Source organism: Ailuropoda melanoleuca, chromosome 2 (genome assembly GCF_002007445.2).
Source record: "Ailuropoda melanoleuca isolate Jingjing chromosome 2, ASM200744v2, whole genome shotgun sequence".
Lineage (NCBI taxonomy): Eukaryota > Metazoa > Chordata > Mammalia > Carnivora > Ursidae > Ailuropoda > Ailuropoda melanoleuca.
The window spans coordinates 192,214,336-192,230,893 of NC_048219.1; the positions used below are offsets into that span (position 1 = coordinate 192,214,336).

The window sequence follows — 16,558 nt, forward strand, 5'->3', positions numbered from 1 at the left end:
TCCCCCCCCGCCCGCCGCCGCCGCCATCCCTGGGGAGTTTCTGAAGGCTGAGCCTCCGGCAGACAAAGGCTGGCTGGCTTCTTTCTTCCTTAATGGCAGGATTATTCTGGTGAGGGGAAAACCAAGAAAACCCAGGGGCTCTGCACAGTGGAAGCTGAGAGAACAAGTGGTTCGTGGAACCAGGAGGGGCTGAGCGCCCGGTGGACACTGGACACCAGCCCCTGTCCCCTTGTCCCCTTACTAGTGGACCTTTGCTGGGGCCAGGCCAGGCGCTTTCCCAGGGCCTCGGCACTCACGGTGATGGGCTTGCTGGTGAGGGGTCTCAGCCCGCCACCCCACCCCCATCCAGGGCCAGCCTGGTCAGTACAGAGCCTTTCTGAGTGAGCCCTGGCAAGAGACCGGATCGCTCACCCCGGCTGGGCGGGGCTGTCACTGAGTGTGGGCTTCATGGACATTCTGCGTAACGGGGCCTTGGTGGGCTGTGCATCTCAGTTTGCCCCAGAATGCTAAAGACGTTGACAGCTTGTGTGAGGCCCAGTTGAGAGAGGGCAGCTCTTCAGAGCAGGAGCCCTGGAAGCTGTCTTCCTCTTCATGGCTGCGGACAGGTAGTCCTTTTAAAAATAGCTCCCTGTCCTTGGCTGCTCACTGGGTGCCAGCGTGGAGTGTGGGTGTGTTATCTTCCTGCCCGAGTGTCTCCCAAGCGGGTGGCAGGGCTGGGTGTCAACGCCAGCCGGTGTCTGCAGGGCTGACCCCAGGGCTAATGGGACTAGAGTCTCCATAGCAGATCCTGGAGAGTATAAAGATGGCAGGGACTGAGGATCTTTTAAAACAAAAAACATGGGAAAAGTTCATCAATTCAGAGGAGGGCTAGAAGGACACCCCAGGTAGCAAGCAAATAAGGGTGCAGGGGCTTGAGTTTCTGGGTGGTTTCTCTTTACATCCTGGGTTGCCTTCAATAAGAAAAATCTGGGTTAAAATTTAAATTATTGAAAAAAAACTGGTGTTAGGAGCTAAGATGTTGGTAGGGGAGGAGCCAAGGGGTTAAGGGGACTCCAAGGGGCCTGCAAGCATTTGAAAGACAGGAACTGTGGGGAGGAAAAGGGAATATTTTGATAGTTTGAAATAGTGGGAGGGGAATTCAGGTTTAGGCCAGGCTTGTAGGGAGAAAGAAAACCCCAGAGGGGCCTGCAGTTTGTCCTGAAGCCTGGTCCCAAACCCCCATTCCAGCAAAGGCTTTTTGGCCCTGGTGACAGGTGTTGGGGACCTGGGGGGTGTCTTGGTGGGTGGGCCTGCCCTGGGCAGGCTGTTCTAGGTGCTGTTCCCTTCCATGGGGCTGGATTCCAAATCAAAAGGAAGGTGATAGCATTTTAGTGGGTCGGGCGGGGGAGGCAAAGAAGGTTTCCAGAATGTAGGAAACGAATCCAACTGCATTCACCTTACCCACAGGCACTAAAGCTGGTATAAGTTAGCCACTTTGCCCTTGGCCTTGTCTAAAGGGCCTTGCACACTGGGCTGCTGGTGGAGAGGGGGCTCTGAGCAGGCTAAAGATGACTGTTTTGCCCTCTGGCCCACCCGTGAGGGCCTCAGCTTCCTGCCCCTTCCAGCTTCCTGCAGCCACACCTACCATGGGATGTGATCGTGAAGTCCTACGGCCTTCAGAAAGGCCTTTGTCTTTTTTTAATACCTTAAAAATGTTCTCTCTGCATTAGCTTCGAGGGGCAACCTTGGCATTCTGTTAGAACTGGCTGAATATCAAGTCTTATCCCCCCCATATTAACTCTGGTGGCTGGGTTGCTCAGCCCAGGGCTAGACTTCGGGCTTGGGCATGAGGCAAGGGGTCCTGGGCAGACCTAGTGACCTTGGGCTGGCTGGCCTTGATGGTCAGTGTCTTCTCAGAGTAGTGCTGGAGGGTTAAATCAGATGAAATTTATTTGAAAGGTTTGACCGGTGAGACTGTTTCTCCAAATGTTTGTTAAGACGGCAACCTGGGTATCCTTCTTGTCCCCGCACCATGCTTTGAGACCAAAATAAGAATCCACGCACATTCAGGACTTAACAACGTGGCTTCTATCGTTTCTGCCAGAGTCTTCAGGTATAAACTGTAAAAGGTGTAAATCTGACGGTCCCAATAGTGGTCTGTGTATTGGCACATTGAGTGTGCCCTCTGCCCCCCACCCCCGCCGAGTTGTGGGACACATAGTATAGACTTAGTTAATGACCATCCCTGCCTTTCCTGCTCCCCTGTAAAGCCAGGCTCCTGCTGGGAAGTCCCAGGTTCATTCTCATCCATGCAAAGTTGCTTCACTTCATACTTCTGCTTTCACCGTCCATGCAGGGGGGTGACTAATGACCACTTCACAGCACTGGCAGATTAAATGAGGTGATTTTGCACAGAGCCCAGCACTTAGTAAGCCCTTGATAAACCAGAAACACAGATGGCTACTATTAATTCTTCATAAGGCTGGTGTAAAGATGAAATGGATGGGCATATGAGACCACGCGCTGCGAACCACAGAGCAGACCAGTTTGAGCTATTAGGTGCTTTGAGCCCCATGGCTTGCATGGCCTGTACGGTTGCTGGGTGTTCTGAGAGGAACAGATACAACAAAAAAGATGACGAAGGGGACCTGGGAGGTTTTTCCTGCCTGTCTTGCAAAACCAGGCCCTGAGAGAAACGACCGTGGACCCGCCCTGGTAGAGAGGTCACTTTGAAGAGGGAAGGATGCTCTTCTCGGTTATGAATCCCAGCTCCACAGGGAGGGGTGAGGACGCGACTCGTGGGTCACTTTACGATCCTGCCAGAACTTACCACAGCTGGCCCTTAGCCAGTGCTTCAGGCAGGAACAAAGGCAAGCAGTCTTTACTGAGGCCAGGGGATTGAACCCTGCTCTTCCCGGCCCTGCTCGGCTTTGGAGATGTCTCTTCCACATCTACACACCGGCTTTAATGCTGTGCCAGGTGGATCGCCCGCTGCACTACTCAGCCCAGCCTGCCTAGCGGCACCTGGGGCCCTTGCCTGCAGCTGGGACTTGCCCACTGGGGTGCTGGCCTCTGCTTCCAGGCCCTGACTCACCAAAGTGGTCACATTGGAAGATTTCTGCCCATTTAAAGATTTCTTTAAGTTTCCTTAACCTGTTTCCAGACTTTGCTGAGGCCCTTTCTGAAATATTTGTCTTTTTTCTTAGGCCTGGAGAATGTTTCAAGCTTATGGGCCTAAAAGAAAGTTTTTCCAACCCCCCCCTTTTTTTTTTACAATTTTATTTACTGACAGAGAGAGAGAGAGAGTGAGACAGAGCATGAGCCGGGGGAGAAGGAGACTCAGACTCCCTGCTGAGCAGGGAGCCTGATGTGGGGTTCCATCCCAGGACCCTGGGATCATGACCTGAGCAGAAGGCAGACGAACTGACTTTAACCGACTGAGCCACCCAGGTGCCCCTTTTCCAAACCTTCTCGACTCGTGTGGGTCAGAAACCCAGAAGAGAAGCAGAAGGCTGGCATCTCAGCCTGTGCATGACCGCATAGTGCCAGCCCCATTGTCCTGGGGGAGGCCATACTTGCTCAAGGTTATGTGAGCAGGAAACCGGGTCTGTTCTAACCCTGCTGGGTGAGGACCAATTCCTGAGTGTTCCCTCACCTGTTCCTGCATCCTCCTTTCCAGCTTCTCTCTGGTTCTGGGACACACCGTCTCTCATAACTAGACTTTCGCTGCTCCCATTTCTCTTCGTCTTCGTCTGTGTTGAGACCTGACCCCTCTTTGCTTTTGCCCCCAGTGATACACATCTTCAGTGCACAGCCCTTCAACACTCCGGGGCTGCTCCTCTCTGCAAACTTTGCTGAGACATGCACTGTGTGCTGAGCGGTGGGCAGCGGACATTTATTCAAAATCCCAGCATGGTTGGTACCATTGTGGTAGTTTAACTGACCCGTCTTTCTAACCCTGAATTGTTCTGAGAGGCGTTTCCCAAAGTGTTTTCCTTGGAAGACCAGGTTGCCAAGGTGTGCCTTCTGCCGGTGGAAAGTTCCCGAACACAGAGGATTGTGTGATCAGATGAGTCTGTGTGCTCTGTTTCCCTCTGGTAGGTTTCAGATGACTATATGAAGGCTCTGGAAAGTTCCACACTAAAGAAGCCTGTTTATTTTGACTAGGACTCCCTGTAACAGAGACTGTGCCTCCAGCCTGTTTGTAAGAGCTCTTCTTACCTCAGATCTTATTCTAGTTGGCTGTTTTTGCCAGAAAGCTCTTCCCTGTATTGGTTCAAGTCCAGCTCTGTCATGTCTACACAGAGAGCCCAGCTCCTGCTGTTCTTTGGGAATGCTCCTGGAAAGTTTAAATGCATCATTGCAAGACAGTGCTCTGCTTCCTGGGGCTAGGTACTGCTGGTTCCTTCCACTCCCATCCTTGCGTGGGGTCTTGAGTCCATTGGCCTTCTCGGGCGTCCCCCACTGACCAGGCCCATATCCCCTGACGTGTGGGGCTGGCCTGGAGTGGAGAAGACTGTCATAGGGTGGGGAGGCCTGTGGCCCCCTTCTTTCAGAATTTGGGATTGTGGGAACACAAAACTGCTGCATTAGGAAATATCCAGAAGGGGGAGGTGGCCCCTGCTGAGTACTGGAGGACTGACACTGGGGCTGTTGGCTATCAGAGAAGGAAGGGGGCAGCTTGGGGGTACAGAAAGGCCACTGAGGACAGTGGGGTGGTGGGAGGTGCATTCTGGGTGGGAGGAATGGCATGAGTCGGCTGCTGTGCCTGGAACAGAGCACACTGGGGACTACTGGGCCTCATCTCCAGCCTGACCATGTGGGCCTCAGAATACCACCAGCCCTCAGGGTTAGATTTCTTATTGCCCACAAACTGCATTCCTTGGTGAGTGGTGGTGTGGGTTGTTGACACAATGGTGGGCTTTTGTTGTTGGGAGGGTGGGGAGGGGGGTAGATAGTGAAGGAGCCTGACTGGTTTGTCTGTTTTTACTGTGGGGGAAAGTACATGTAAAATTTGCCACCTTGACCATGTAGGCTTACTGTTCGGTGTGTATTCGTCCTCTTGTGTGACCATCACCGCCATCTGTCTCCGGACCTTTTCCTCATCCTAGACTGAAACTCTAACCCACGAAACAGTCACTCCCCAGGCCCTGGTAACCACTGTTCTACCTTCTGTCTCCATGATTTGACTCTTGGTCCCTCAGACAAGTGCAGTTACGTGGTATCTGTCCTTTTCCGTCTGGCTTATCTCAGCCCTGCCACAATGTTGTCAAGGTTCCTCCCCGAGGCAGCATGTGTCAGATTTTCCCTCCTTTTTATTGTGGATAATATCCTATTGTAAAAATACACCTTTTTCCATTGTATGGATACACTGCATTTCGTTTATCCATTCGCTGAAAATGGACACCTGGGTTGTTTCCACCTTTTGGCTCCTGTGAACTGATTTGCTTTGTAAAGCAAGGTGTTCATAGCTGAACAAGGGATTCCTGAGGAGCAGAAAATGGGACAGATTTGAAGGGAGAAGAGCGGGGGTCTGTGAGAAAACCGAGGTATGTGGAGAAGTAGGGGGTGAACAGGTTGGCAGAAAGCAGAGGACAGAATGCTGAAGAAGGCACCCCTCAGCCCAGGCACGAAGGGGTAGAGAGCCGGGCCAGGGTCCCCCCACCATAGTGAGGCTGGGTTTGTTTGCAGGCAGGGAACTGGGGGCCTGGAGGGACACCAGCAGAGATGCTGGCTCTATGGTAGGACTCAGCCAACAGGTCAGACAGAGTCAGGTCCCCTCTCAGCACTCACTCACATAGATGTGACTGTTTGGACCTGGAGGCTAGATGAGTGTGCCAGAGGGCCAAGCATAAAACCAGAGAGCCGGGGCCAGGACAGCCACATGCAAGGGTGGGGACCAGCTTCCACAGTCAGGAGACCAGAAGATTGAACAGAGAGGGGTGCCTGGGTGGCTCAGTCGGTTGGGCATCTGACTCTTGATTTCGGCTCAGGTCATGATCTCAGGGTCCTGGGTCCGGGCCCCACATGGGACTCCCTGCTCAGCATGGAGTCCATTTCTCCCTCTGCTCCTCCCCTACTCTCTTGAGCATGTGCTCTCTCTCAAATAAATAAATAAATAATAAAATCTTTTTAAAAAAGACTTAAGGATGAACGGAGGGGTTTGTGGAAGTGGGGGAGGCAGAGACCCAAAAGGAAGGTCCTGGAATTGCCTTCTGTGAGAATGCCGGGGACGCCCGGGCTTACTCTGCAACTTGCCCAGCATTGGGAGGTTCAGCTGGTGTTTGCTGACCAAAATTGGGGGACATAAAGGTAAACGGGCATGTTTTTCATCCTTGAGAAACTTATGGCCTCGTTAAGGGGATAAAAGACATGACAGCAATCACGTAGTGCAAGATCCCCTTTGAATCGTGTCGTGCAGTGCCCAAAGGCTTTTCAAGGGTGGGGGGTCCCTTCTGATCTGGTGACCCAGGTGGGTACTGCAAAGCAGCAGGTGAGTGAGTTATTTTCCAGTAAATGAGGCCGAAAGAGTTACGTGTTTGGGAGAACGACAAGTGTCCTGTGGTCCTGGCTGTAGTGGTCCCTTGTCAGCATCCTTCCTTTGACCCTGCAGGTATGATGCTGGACGGGACGGCTACATTGACCTGATGGAGCTGAAGCTGATGATGGAGAAGCTGGGGGCCCCCCAGACCCACCTGGGCCTGAAAAACATGATCAAGGAGGTGGACGAGGACTTTGACGGCCAGCTCAGCTTCCGCGAGGTAACTGCTGGCCCTGAGTCCCTGCACAGAGGGCCCCTGGGAGGAGCCTCACAGTCACAGGTCCCTGGAACACAAGTGGCTTTGGCTTCTCCAGAACGCTGATTGGACAGTTAACCTAGAGTTCTTTTAAAAATATCTTTAAAAGCTAGTGAACCGCAGTGCTGGCGTGGGAAAATGCTTGGTAAGCAGATAGAAAGTCACTGTGGATAAGACAACCTCATTTGGGTGAATGTTTGGGTGTGGAGAAATCTGGAAGGATGTTTACCAAATAGTGGATATGTGTGGGTGCCAGGTTTTGGTAGTTTTATAATTTTATACCATTTTATGTATTAAAACTTTGAAATTTTATGATAAGCGTTTAAAGATAGTCAAAAAGCAATTAAACAAAGGGTTTTACACTGTGCTCACGGAGCTCCCCACGTCCCCATAACAATCCAAGAATGGGCTTTTTGGCCTTTGAATCCCTGAAATTACAAGCAAAATTTCCACACATAGATATCTTTCTGGAAGAGTGCAAGTAGATTCAGTCTGATCTCTAAATGTGTAAGAACTTTGGTGATAAGGCCAAGAGCCATTTCTATCTGGGGGGGAAAGGCTCAGGGACACTGGGTTTCTTCCAAACCAGGGATGCATCTCCAAAAGAAAGGGTTCCTTGTCTTACGTGGTTGAGTTTTATTGCAAGGCCTCTAGATGTGTCTGTGTGCCCAGGTGTTAGAGCAGGTTTGGGGACAACATCCGGGCTCAAAGCTCCGAGCATTAGCCCAGCTGCTCCAGTCACATTCTGTCACATCTCAGCTGGGCCCTCAGGGTCTGGGAGTAGAGAGCATCGTCCTTGCTTCCTGGTGTGTAACCTCGGTTACTCCAAAACAGTGGAGTTCCTGCATCCTGGTTTCTGATGGTGAGAGCTTTGGCCAAGTACACGTTCTCCCTCTAGGCTCGCTGGGACCCGTGGACGTTCTTCCTGGGGTGCCTGGGGCTGATGCGGCAGCAGTGAGTGCCCTCCACAGCTGTGGTGACACTGGCCTTGCCCCTCACTGCACAGATCAATTCCAGATAGAAGGTCAGGGAAAACCTGTGTTGGGCACAATCCTCGGGATATTCTAGGCCAGCCTTCTCGTTTCAGAGCTAAGGAGCTAGAGGGCCAAAGCGGTCAGCACTTGGCCTGAAATCACGTTCCAGCTCAAGGCTGGACCTGGGTGGCGGGCTCCGTGCCCATGGCCTCCCGTCGTCAGCTGCCATGCTCGCCTTCGCAGCTGTCCGCCTGGCTCGCTTGCCTCTCGTCTGGCTCCTTTGTATCATTTGTGCGACGCGTTGGCTCTTTGAGTCCAGTATCGCTGGGGTAGAAAAGGTAAATCTTTCGTGTGGGTGAAGCTTTGGAGGTAATGCCCAGGAAAGAGCTTCTGTGGCAAAGTTGTGACCCCGGGGGGAACAAAAATTGAGAGGGTGTGGAGAGGTCTGTGCAGGTCACCAGCCGAGCTAAGATGCAGTCCCAGGAGTCACCCGGACATGCTCCTCCCTGAATCCAAGATGCTTGGTTAGCTTTTGCTCAGCTGCAGGTTTGGCCATTTCCCGCAGAAATGCCCACAGGTGGACATCAGAGGTTTGGAAATCTCTGAAGTGTTCCTGTGGTAGCCTCCCCCCCACCTCACAAAGCCTCAGTGACATTCCTGTCCGTCCTTTGTCGTTCAGAGCCCCGTAGTAGTCCATCTCTAGCAGTTGTGCCCAGAGCTGTCGGATTTGGAAGTGTGGATATGTTTGCCATAAATACTTCACAGCCCAACCTCCTGGTTTTCTTTTTTCTTTTCTTTGTCTTTTTTTTTTTTAAAGAATTTATTTTTAAGTAATTTCTACACCCAACATGGGGCTTGAACTTACAACTCCAAGATCAAGATTTGTTCAGTCTACCAATGGAGCCAGCCAGGTGCCCCTGCTTTTATGTTTTCTTTTCTTTCTTTCTTCTTTTTTTCTTTTTTCTTTTTTTTTAATTTGACAGAGAGAGAGAATGAGGACAAGCAGGGGGAGCCACAGAGGGAGAGGGAGATACAGGCTCTCGCTGAGCAGGGAGTCCGATGCGGGGCTCGATCCCAGGACCCTGGGATCATGACCTGAGCCAAAGGCAGACGCTTCACTGACTGAGCCACCCAGGCGCCCCAAGTTATTTGACTTCTGAGCTTCAGTTTTTCTGTCTTTAAACATAGGGGTGTTAAGGGGCACCTGGGTGGCTCAGTCAGTTAAGCATTTGACTCTTGATTTCGGCTCAGGTCATGATCTCAGTGCGGTGGGATCGATCCCCGTGTCCAGCTCTGCCCTTGGTGCAGAGTCGGCTTGAGATTCTCTCCCTTCCTCTCCCCCTGCCCCTCCCCCTTACTCACACTCTGTTTCTCTCTCTGAATAAATAAACTCTTTATTTTTTTATTTTTATTTTTTTAAGATTTTATTTATTTATTTGACAGAGAGACAGCCAGCAAGAGAGGGAACACAAGCAGGGGGAGTGGAAGAAGCAGGCTCCCAGCTGAGCAGGGAGCCCAACGCGGGGCTCGATCCCAGGACCCTGGGATCAGGCCCTGAGCCGAAGGCAGACGCTTAATGACTGAGCCACCCAGGAGCCCCATAAGCAAACTCTTTAAAAAAGAAATAGGGGTGTTACTAGCTTTCCCTCAGTACTGTTGTGAGAAAGGAGTTCTCTCTCCATGCCCAAATCAGAACTCCTGATGGCAAGTGACAGAATGCAGCTCCTGTAGCCGGGAGATGAAGGAGAAGTGCGTTGGGCACAGTAGTGCACTGTCTTTCTCTTGTCATGTCTCGACCGTGCTTTCTTCTGTGTCCGCCTCACCTTTTCTTTCCACATTGCGTGTTCTCCCTGACACCTGCCAATGTGGCTCCAGGTTCCATTGTCCCAGTTCAGCATCCACGGGGCCCAAACTGGGCTACTGGGGACAGGTGCCCACCTCCTGGACCAGTCATTGCACTCAGGGGACTGTGACAGGCTGCGTCCAAGTCATGCACCACAGGGCACCATAGCCAGCCGTCCCACCATCATCCTCACGTGGGGGCCAGGTTGTCAGACAGACAAAATGGCTCACTTCTATAGCCCTTTTCTTCACAACCTGGCATTTAATAGGTGCTTAGTGAATGTTTCTGTTCCCTTTCTTTCTCTTTGGATTAACTTGACCAAAGCAAGTCACATCCACATAAAACCTCTTTGATATCAAAGATATGTCTCCTTTGAGTCTATTATGCTACTTTTCCCCAATGTACAAAGCAATTCATCTTTCTTTTAAACAATTTCCTTTCCAATTATTTTTTTTTAAGATTTTTATTTATTTATTTGACAGAGCACAAGCAGGGGGAGCGGCAGGCAGAGGCAGAGGGAGAAGCAGGCTCCCTGCCCAGCAAGCAGCCTGATGCAGGACTCGATCCCAGGACCCTGGGATCATGACCTGAGCTGAAGGTATCTGCTTAACTGACTGAGCCACCCAGGCGCCCCTCCTTTCCAGTTATGCAAAGAATGCATGTGGTGGCACCTCACTGGCTCAGTCGGTAGAAAATGTGATTCTTTGTGACTCTTGAGCCCAGGATTGTAAGTTCAAGCCCCACATTGGGCATGGAGACTTCTAGAAGGAAGGAAGGAAGGAAGGAAGGAAATAATACATGCACATATGCACATTTGGGGCATTTTCGAAAAATGGTGTATGTGGAACCCTTAAAAGTATTTATGTAGCAGTGTTTCGTGACCAGAGACCAAACGCTGACAATGTGACGAGTAAGGTTAGCAATTCTATCTCCATAGCTGTAGTCATCTGGAACTGGATCCCAGACATTCCCCCACCTCCTTCTCCTTTGGAGGCAGGCAGAGAAGCCTTAATATTCTCCTCTCTTTTTCTCTCTCATTCCATTATATCTCTCTCAAAGAAGAATTGCTCCAAGACCAGGTGTGTGGTCATTTTGTACAAAGGTTGGGCGATGGGTTTACTGGATACCTGTCAGTACTGGGAATTGTGGGTTCCATTTTCTCTTTCTACTCTACCCTCCCTTGGGTGGCACCCTGGCTGTGCTGGGTTGCCCATCGGCCTTGTCATTGTTGATCGGACCATGGATGGACCACTGGCCAGACTAGGTCTACTAGATTCCCTGTCCTGGGAATTTGAAATTGGGGTGAAGCAGTAGAAATTGGTTCTGCAGGTGGCTGTTCCTTGAAGAATAAGTCAACGTTTTTATATAACAAATACCTCCTTTTTGCTTAAGTCAACAAGTTCATTTCTTTTACTTGCAATCTTAGAGGGCTAACAAATTTAGGGCAAGTGTTTGCATCAGCAGTCAGAGTCATGAAATTAATTTTTTTTTTAAGATTTTATTTATTTATTTGACAGAGATAGAGACAGCCAGCGAGAGAGGGAACACAAGCAGGGGGAGTGGGAGAGGAAGAAGCAGGCTCCCAGCAGAGGAGCCCGATGTGGGGCTCGATCCCATAACGCCGGGATCACGCCCTGAGCCGAAGGCAGACTCTTAACCGCTGTGCCACCCAGGCGCCCCTAATTTTTTTTTTAATTTAGGGGTGCCTGGCTGGCTCAGTTGGTAGTGCATGCAACTCTTAATCTTGGGGTTGTGAGTTTGAGCCCCACGTTAAGGGTAGCGTTTACTTAAAAAAGACATTAAATTTTAAAATTCTTCAAATTTATCAGAAGCATTTGATAGCTTGTGTCTGAAATCACTGTTTTAGCTTTGTTAGTTTCCTCTCTGTTTCTTTGTTTTCTGCTTCTTCTCTCCCCCCTCCCTCTTTGCTCATAGTCACAGCTAGGACACTTTCCAATTCCCCACAACATACCAGCCTTTGTGGACTATAAATAGGAAGCCAAACAAGGCTGGGCAGTTAGAGAAATTGTCATTCAGGAGTTGATGATTATAATAAAATCAAATGGGGATGCCTGGCATGCTTTTCTGGAAGGCTGAACATTTTCAGGTTGAGCGGGATTTTTTTTTTTTTTCCTTTAACTGGCTGGGGTGGGGACCCCTAAGTTATGACAGGGCTGCTGTTGGTCCTCTGTGAGCTGGCAGAGTGAGAGTAAGCACATGTGGGAAAAAAGATCCATGAGGAATACTCCAAGCCCGCCTGTAAATACCTCCACTGTAGATGTGAGAAAAATGAGTCTCGGAGAAGGAGACACCCACCTCTTCCACCACCACCACCGCCACCACCACCAAGGTCACTTGGATTTTTGCCAGGCTGCAGCCATGTGCCATTTTTCTAGAGCTGCCCTCCCAGTGTGTAGGGGCTACCTGTTGTGTATTTGCCTTGTGGAGCAAGGGAGGGGTGGGGGGTGTTCTGTAAGCTGTAAATACTTAAGGTGGGCAGGGTGCTGAGGGACAGGTTTTCACTCCTTCCGTCTGCAGTTGGCTCACATTTCCAGGGCTGCCATCTTGGTGGCTGCATTCTCTCCCATGAGAACCCCCTACAGCCGTCCTCACCAGCCTCCTTGCCTTCCACCCTGTTCTGGGGAGGCCTCACCTCCAGAAGGGCTTGTTTTCCAAGACTTGGAGTCCGAGGTCTGGCTCTGGCGTTCTGCAGCAAACTGAGTCTTTGCTGGCCTCTAGTGAGGAAGTTGGAAGCTGCAGGTGGATGAACGTGCCGTTTCTGTGGAGCCAAGCGGGCCCGTGGCGGCCTCCACGTAGCAACGCTCTTTGAGCGTCTTGCTTCATCCCTTGCTTCACATGTGGCAACGTCCACGGTGAAGTTAGGAGACCCAGAGCAAGAATGACAAAGGCTTCTTCGCGTGGCATTTCGGGGTGGTGGTGGTAGAGGCTGAGACTTCCACTTACTGAAACACACTTCCCTCTAGGGACTAAGAGTCTTGGCAGGAAAAGACAGCCGCGTTGGAATTTGGAAAGCCCGCTGGAGTTGTTTGGCCCCTCAGTCTACTTCAGGTCAAACCCCTGAAAACTCAGAATTCCCCTGTAGATACATGTGTTTTACGTAGCACCTAAAACCTGGAGAGGCCTCTTTTAGGGCCGACTTGGAAAAACACATTATAGAAGTTTGGACAACAGTGGTTTGACAAATTGGCCAGAATTCTTCATAGAAGCAGAAGCTGTAAACTCGCCTAGGGGAAGGGCTGGAAGATGGGAGACCTGGCTTTTCAACCTGGCGTATTTATTTAAAAATGTATCCTTCGGTGGGGCTGTGGGAGATACAGCCTGTGGAGGCTTTAGTACTAATTGGCTTTAAAGATTCATGCATTCAGAAAAAAAAAAAAAAGATTAATGTATTCAGGCCACATTTGGAATCTGGAGGAAGAGGATGGATTATTCCATAAATGGTGTGGGGATTGCTAACTAACCACTTGGAAGAAAATAGGGTTAATGATCAACCTCACAGGCTAGATCAGAATAAATTTCAAAGATTAAATATTTACACCTTTAACAAAAAAAGGAGTCATAAAAGTAATAGACAAAAACATAGGTGATTGTTTCTGTAACCTTGGTGGCCAGAAAGGTTTTTCTCAGCATAACACTGGTACACTGGTGCAAGAGAAGAAAAAGTCTGATAATTTATATAAAATGTTTGAAAGTCAAAAATGATCATAAACACGATTAAAAGGTAAGTGATAGCTGAAGTATTTGAAACATACCAGGTTCTATAAAGATGTCTCAGAAAACACTTGTGGGGGCGCCTGGGTGGCTCAGTCGTTAAGCGTCTCCCTTCGGCTCAGGGAGTGATCCCGGCTCTTGGATCGAGCCCCACGTCAGGCTCCTCAGCTGGGAGCCTGCTTCTTCCTCTCCCACTCCCTCTGCTTGTGTTCCCTCTCTCGCTGGCTGTCTCTATCTCTGTCAAATAAATAAATAAAATCTTTAAAAAAAAATAGAAAACACTTGTGAAGGGGACGCCTGGGTGCCTCAGTTGATTAAGCATCTGCCTTCGGCTCAGGTCATAATCCCAGAGATCCCAAGGTCCTGGGATGTAGTCCTGCTCAGCAGGGAGCCTGCTTCTCTCTCCGCCTGCCTCTCCCTCTGCCTGCCATTCCCCCTGCTTGTGGTTGTTCTCTCTGTGACAAATAAATAAAATATTTAAAAAAAAGAAAAAGAAAACTTGTGAGGGGTGTCCGGCTGGCTCAGTTGGTAGAGCATATGACTCTTGATCTCGGGGTCATGAGTTTGAACCCCACATTGGATATAGACATTACTTAAAAAATAAAATCTTTAGGGGCGCCTGGGTGGCACAGCGGTTAAGCGCCTGCCTTCGGCTCAGGGCGTGATCCCGGCGTTATGGGTTCGAGCCCCACATCAGGCTCTTCCGCTATGAGCCTGCTTCTTCCTCTCCCACTCCCCCTGCTTGTGTTCCCTCTCTCGCTGGCTGTCTCTATCTCTGTCAAATAAATAAATAAAATCTTTAAAAAAAATAAAAAAAATTAAAAAAAAATAAAATCTTTAAAAGAAAACACTAGCAAAAGTAAACAATCTCATGCAAAAGTGGGACACAAACGGAAGATATGGATGATTAAAAAACATAGAAATTATTTAGTTTTAAGAAAATAGTGCATATAGGTCTATTGGATTGTTTTCTTTTGTGGTGCAAACTTGGACATCGCCAACTGTTTTGCTTTTATAGACAATGCTCCTTAAACTATTGTGCAAATGTTTCTGAGGGACAGATGCCTGGCAGTGGGATTAATGGTTGGAAGGGTGAAAGCATTTTATTTTTGGTAAATATTTCCAAAGTGCCCTCCAAAAAATGTGAATCGGTTTCATTCCCTTCCGCTGGAGATGAAGGTGCCCATTTCCCTACATTCTTGTGAAAAATGGGCCTGTGTTTGTTTTTGACAGTGTGATAAGGGAAAATAGAGTTGGTCCCATGCAAGTATTCACACCCTTTTTGTAGGCTTGGCAATCATGACTTTCCGTTGGGCTGGAGGGGCGCCCTGTAGGTCTCCATGACGTTGACCTGGACTCTTGTCAACCCTTTCCTGCAGTTCCTGCTCATATTCCACAAGGCTGCGGCGGGGGAGCTGCAGGAGGACAGCGGGCTGATGGCGCTGGCCAAGCTCTCCGAGATCGACGTGGCCCAAGAGGGTGTCAAAGGTGCCAAGGACTTCTTTGAAGCCAAGGTGGGTGCTTCCTCCTTGTGCAGGACCGTCCTCCCTCCCTTCATCCTGCCCGATGCAAGCTCCCGGTCAGTGACTACCTCATTCTCTCGCCCGGGACAAGCAGAACAGTAAAGCTTAAGTGTGCATATTGTGTGTGATTGAAGGGGAATGAGTGTGTCTGTGTGAGATCTGAAAATGGAAAGCAAAATGGAAAAATAATCAGATGATAAATGCGTTCCATCCTGGTTTCTGATTCAAATGGATTTGCTGGTACGATGCTCCCAGATCAGCTCTGGATCCAGACTTTCCCCAAGAACGCCTTTCTACCCCCAGCCACAGGTAAACTCCTGGAGCAGGTGCCTCCACCTTTACGTCTTAAATGCCCGTGTGTGAACAAATGAACGATGGGGCCAGAGGAGGGAGCCCTGCTGGCCTGCTCCACTGACAGTGGTCGGGGGTTGGGAAGCAATCTCCAGTGCACAGCCCCAGAGCCCTTCTGGGTGCTCCTATCCATTCACACGTTCATCCTGTCATCAAACATTTATGGAGAGCCTACCCCTGGCTGGGTGCTGTCATTTTCATCTCCACAGAGCACACCTGCAGAAAGAGAAATCAGAGAGCCTTCCAAATCCCCAGTCAGCCAGAGTAGTAGAGTGCAGTGGGGAGGGCTGCCTGAGGTCAGATCCTGCCTCCACTGACCCCGTTACCTCGCTGTGCCTCAGTTTTCTCATCTGTACGATGGAGGCGATAATGGGATGGCTGTGAGGATTAAATGAGCTCACATATAGAAAGTGTTTAGCAAATGCCTGGCTCACTGAGCGCTCAATACGTGATAGGAGCTGTTGGGATGCCCTCCCATCCCAGATGGAAGCCAGCCTCTTGGGCAGTGTTGGCTTATTCCAAAAGTTTGCCCAGAGACATAGTGTCCCTGGCAAACATCCTCGCCACGCTGGCCCCTGAGTAGGACTGTCTCCTTACATCCCTGTGATGCTGCTTGGAGACGGGTTCAGTCATCGTTCTGCCAATACATAGACTGTGTATCATGGTGGACCCCTAACACCTGTGTTCCTCCTGTCCTCATCTGAAGATTCACGGGACAGGCCAACCACTCATGGCGCCTTCAACGCCAGCATCCTGTGTCCAATCCTGAAAGTGGTTCGACCCTTCCTTCATGACTTAGCATTGACTCAACCCAGCTGGGGCAATGCCTGGCACATTAAGCTCTGCAAATACAACTCCTTTACGAGGAGGTAGTAGACAAGACTTGGAAAACGAACACTCAGGCTTGAAAAAGAGGGAATAGAGAGGAGGGATGGGTGAATTCTGGAAGGATGGATCCTCTACATTCATCGCCCAATGAGCCAACACATGCGGATCGCTGATGACGCCTTGAGCAGGGGCCCAAGATTGAGACCCAAGTTCAGCATGATATTTTTTGGGCCACTGCTGCAGTTCAGCATACCATGCTCTTGTTAAAGTCTGCACAAAGTCTCTGAGAACGATGAATAATCCTACAGCCCGACTCTGATCCTTGCTCTGGCCTCTACCCGGTGTGCATTTCTTCTAATACTGCCATGCCTTTTCACCACTGGGGCCTAGTGCCTGCTGTTTCCTCCACCTGGAACACCCAACCCAAAGGCCTCTTCCTAGAAAGCTCTACTCCTTCTACCTTAAAGAGTGGAATGAGCAGAGTTTGGCTGCTTTTCCTGAGAAAGTCTGCCCTCTTCTGTGTGCTCTACT

At 50.0% G+C, this 16,558-nt stretch overlaps 1 protein-coding gene across 1 annotated transcript in view; it reads left to right on the forward strand.

The window, feature by feature from the left end:
- The window catches only part of EFHD1 (EF-hand domain family member D1), a 39,401-nt gene that overhangs the window by 16,426 nt on the left and 6,417 nt on the right, over nucleotides 1-16,558 (forward strand). Inside the window, exons 2-3 of the mRNA XM_002917955.4 lie at nucleotides 6,593-6,740; nucleotides 14,705-14,839. Of these exons, the coding sequence (XP_002918001.1) occupies nucleotides 6,593-6,740; nucleotides 14,705-14,839 (283 nt within the window). The remainder of the gene's footprint in view (nucleotides 1-6,592; nucleotides 6,741-14,704; nucleotides 14,840-16,558) is intronic.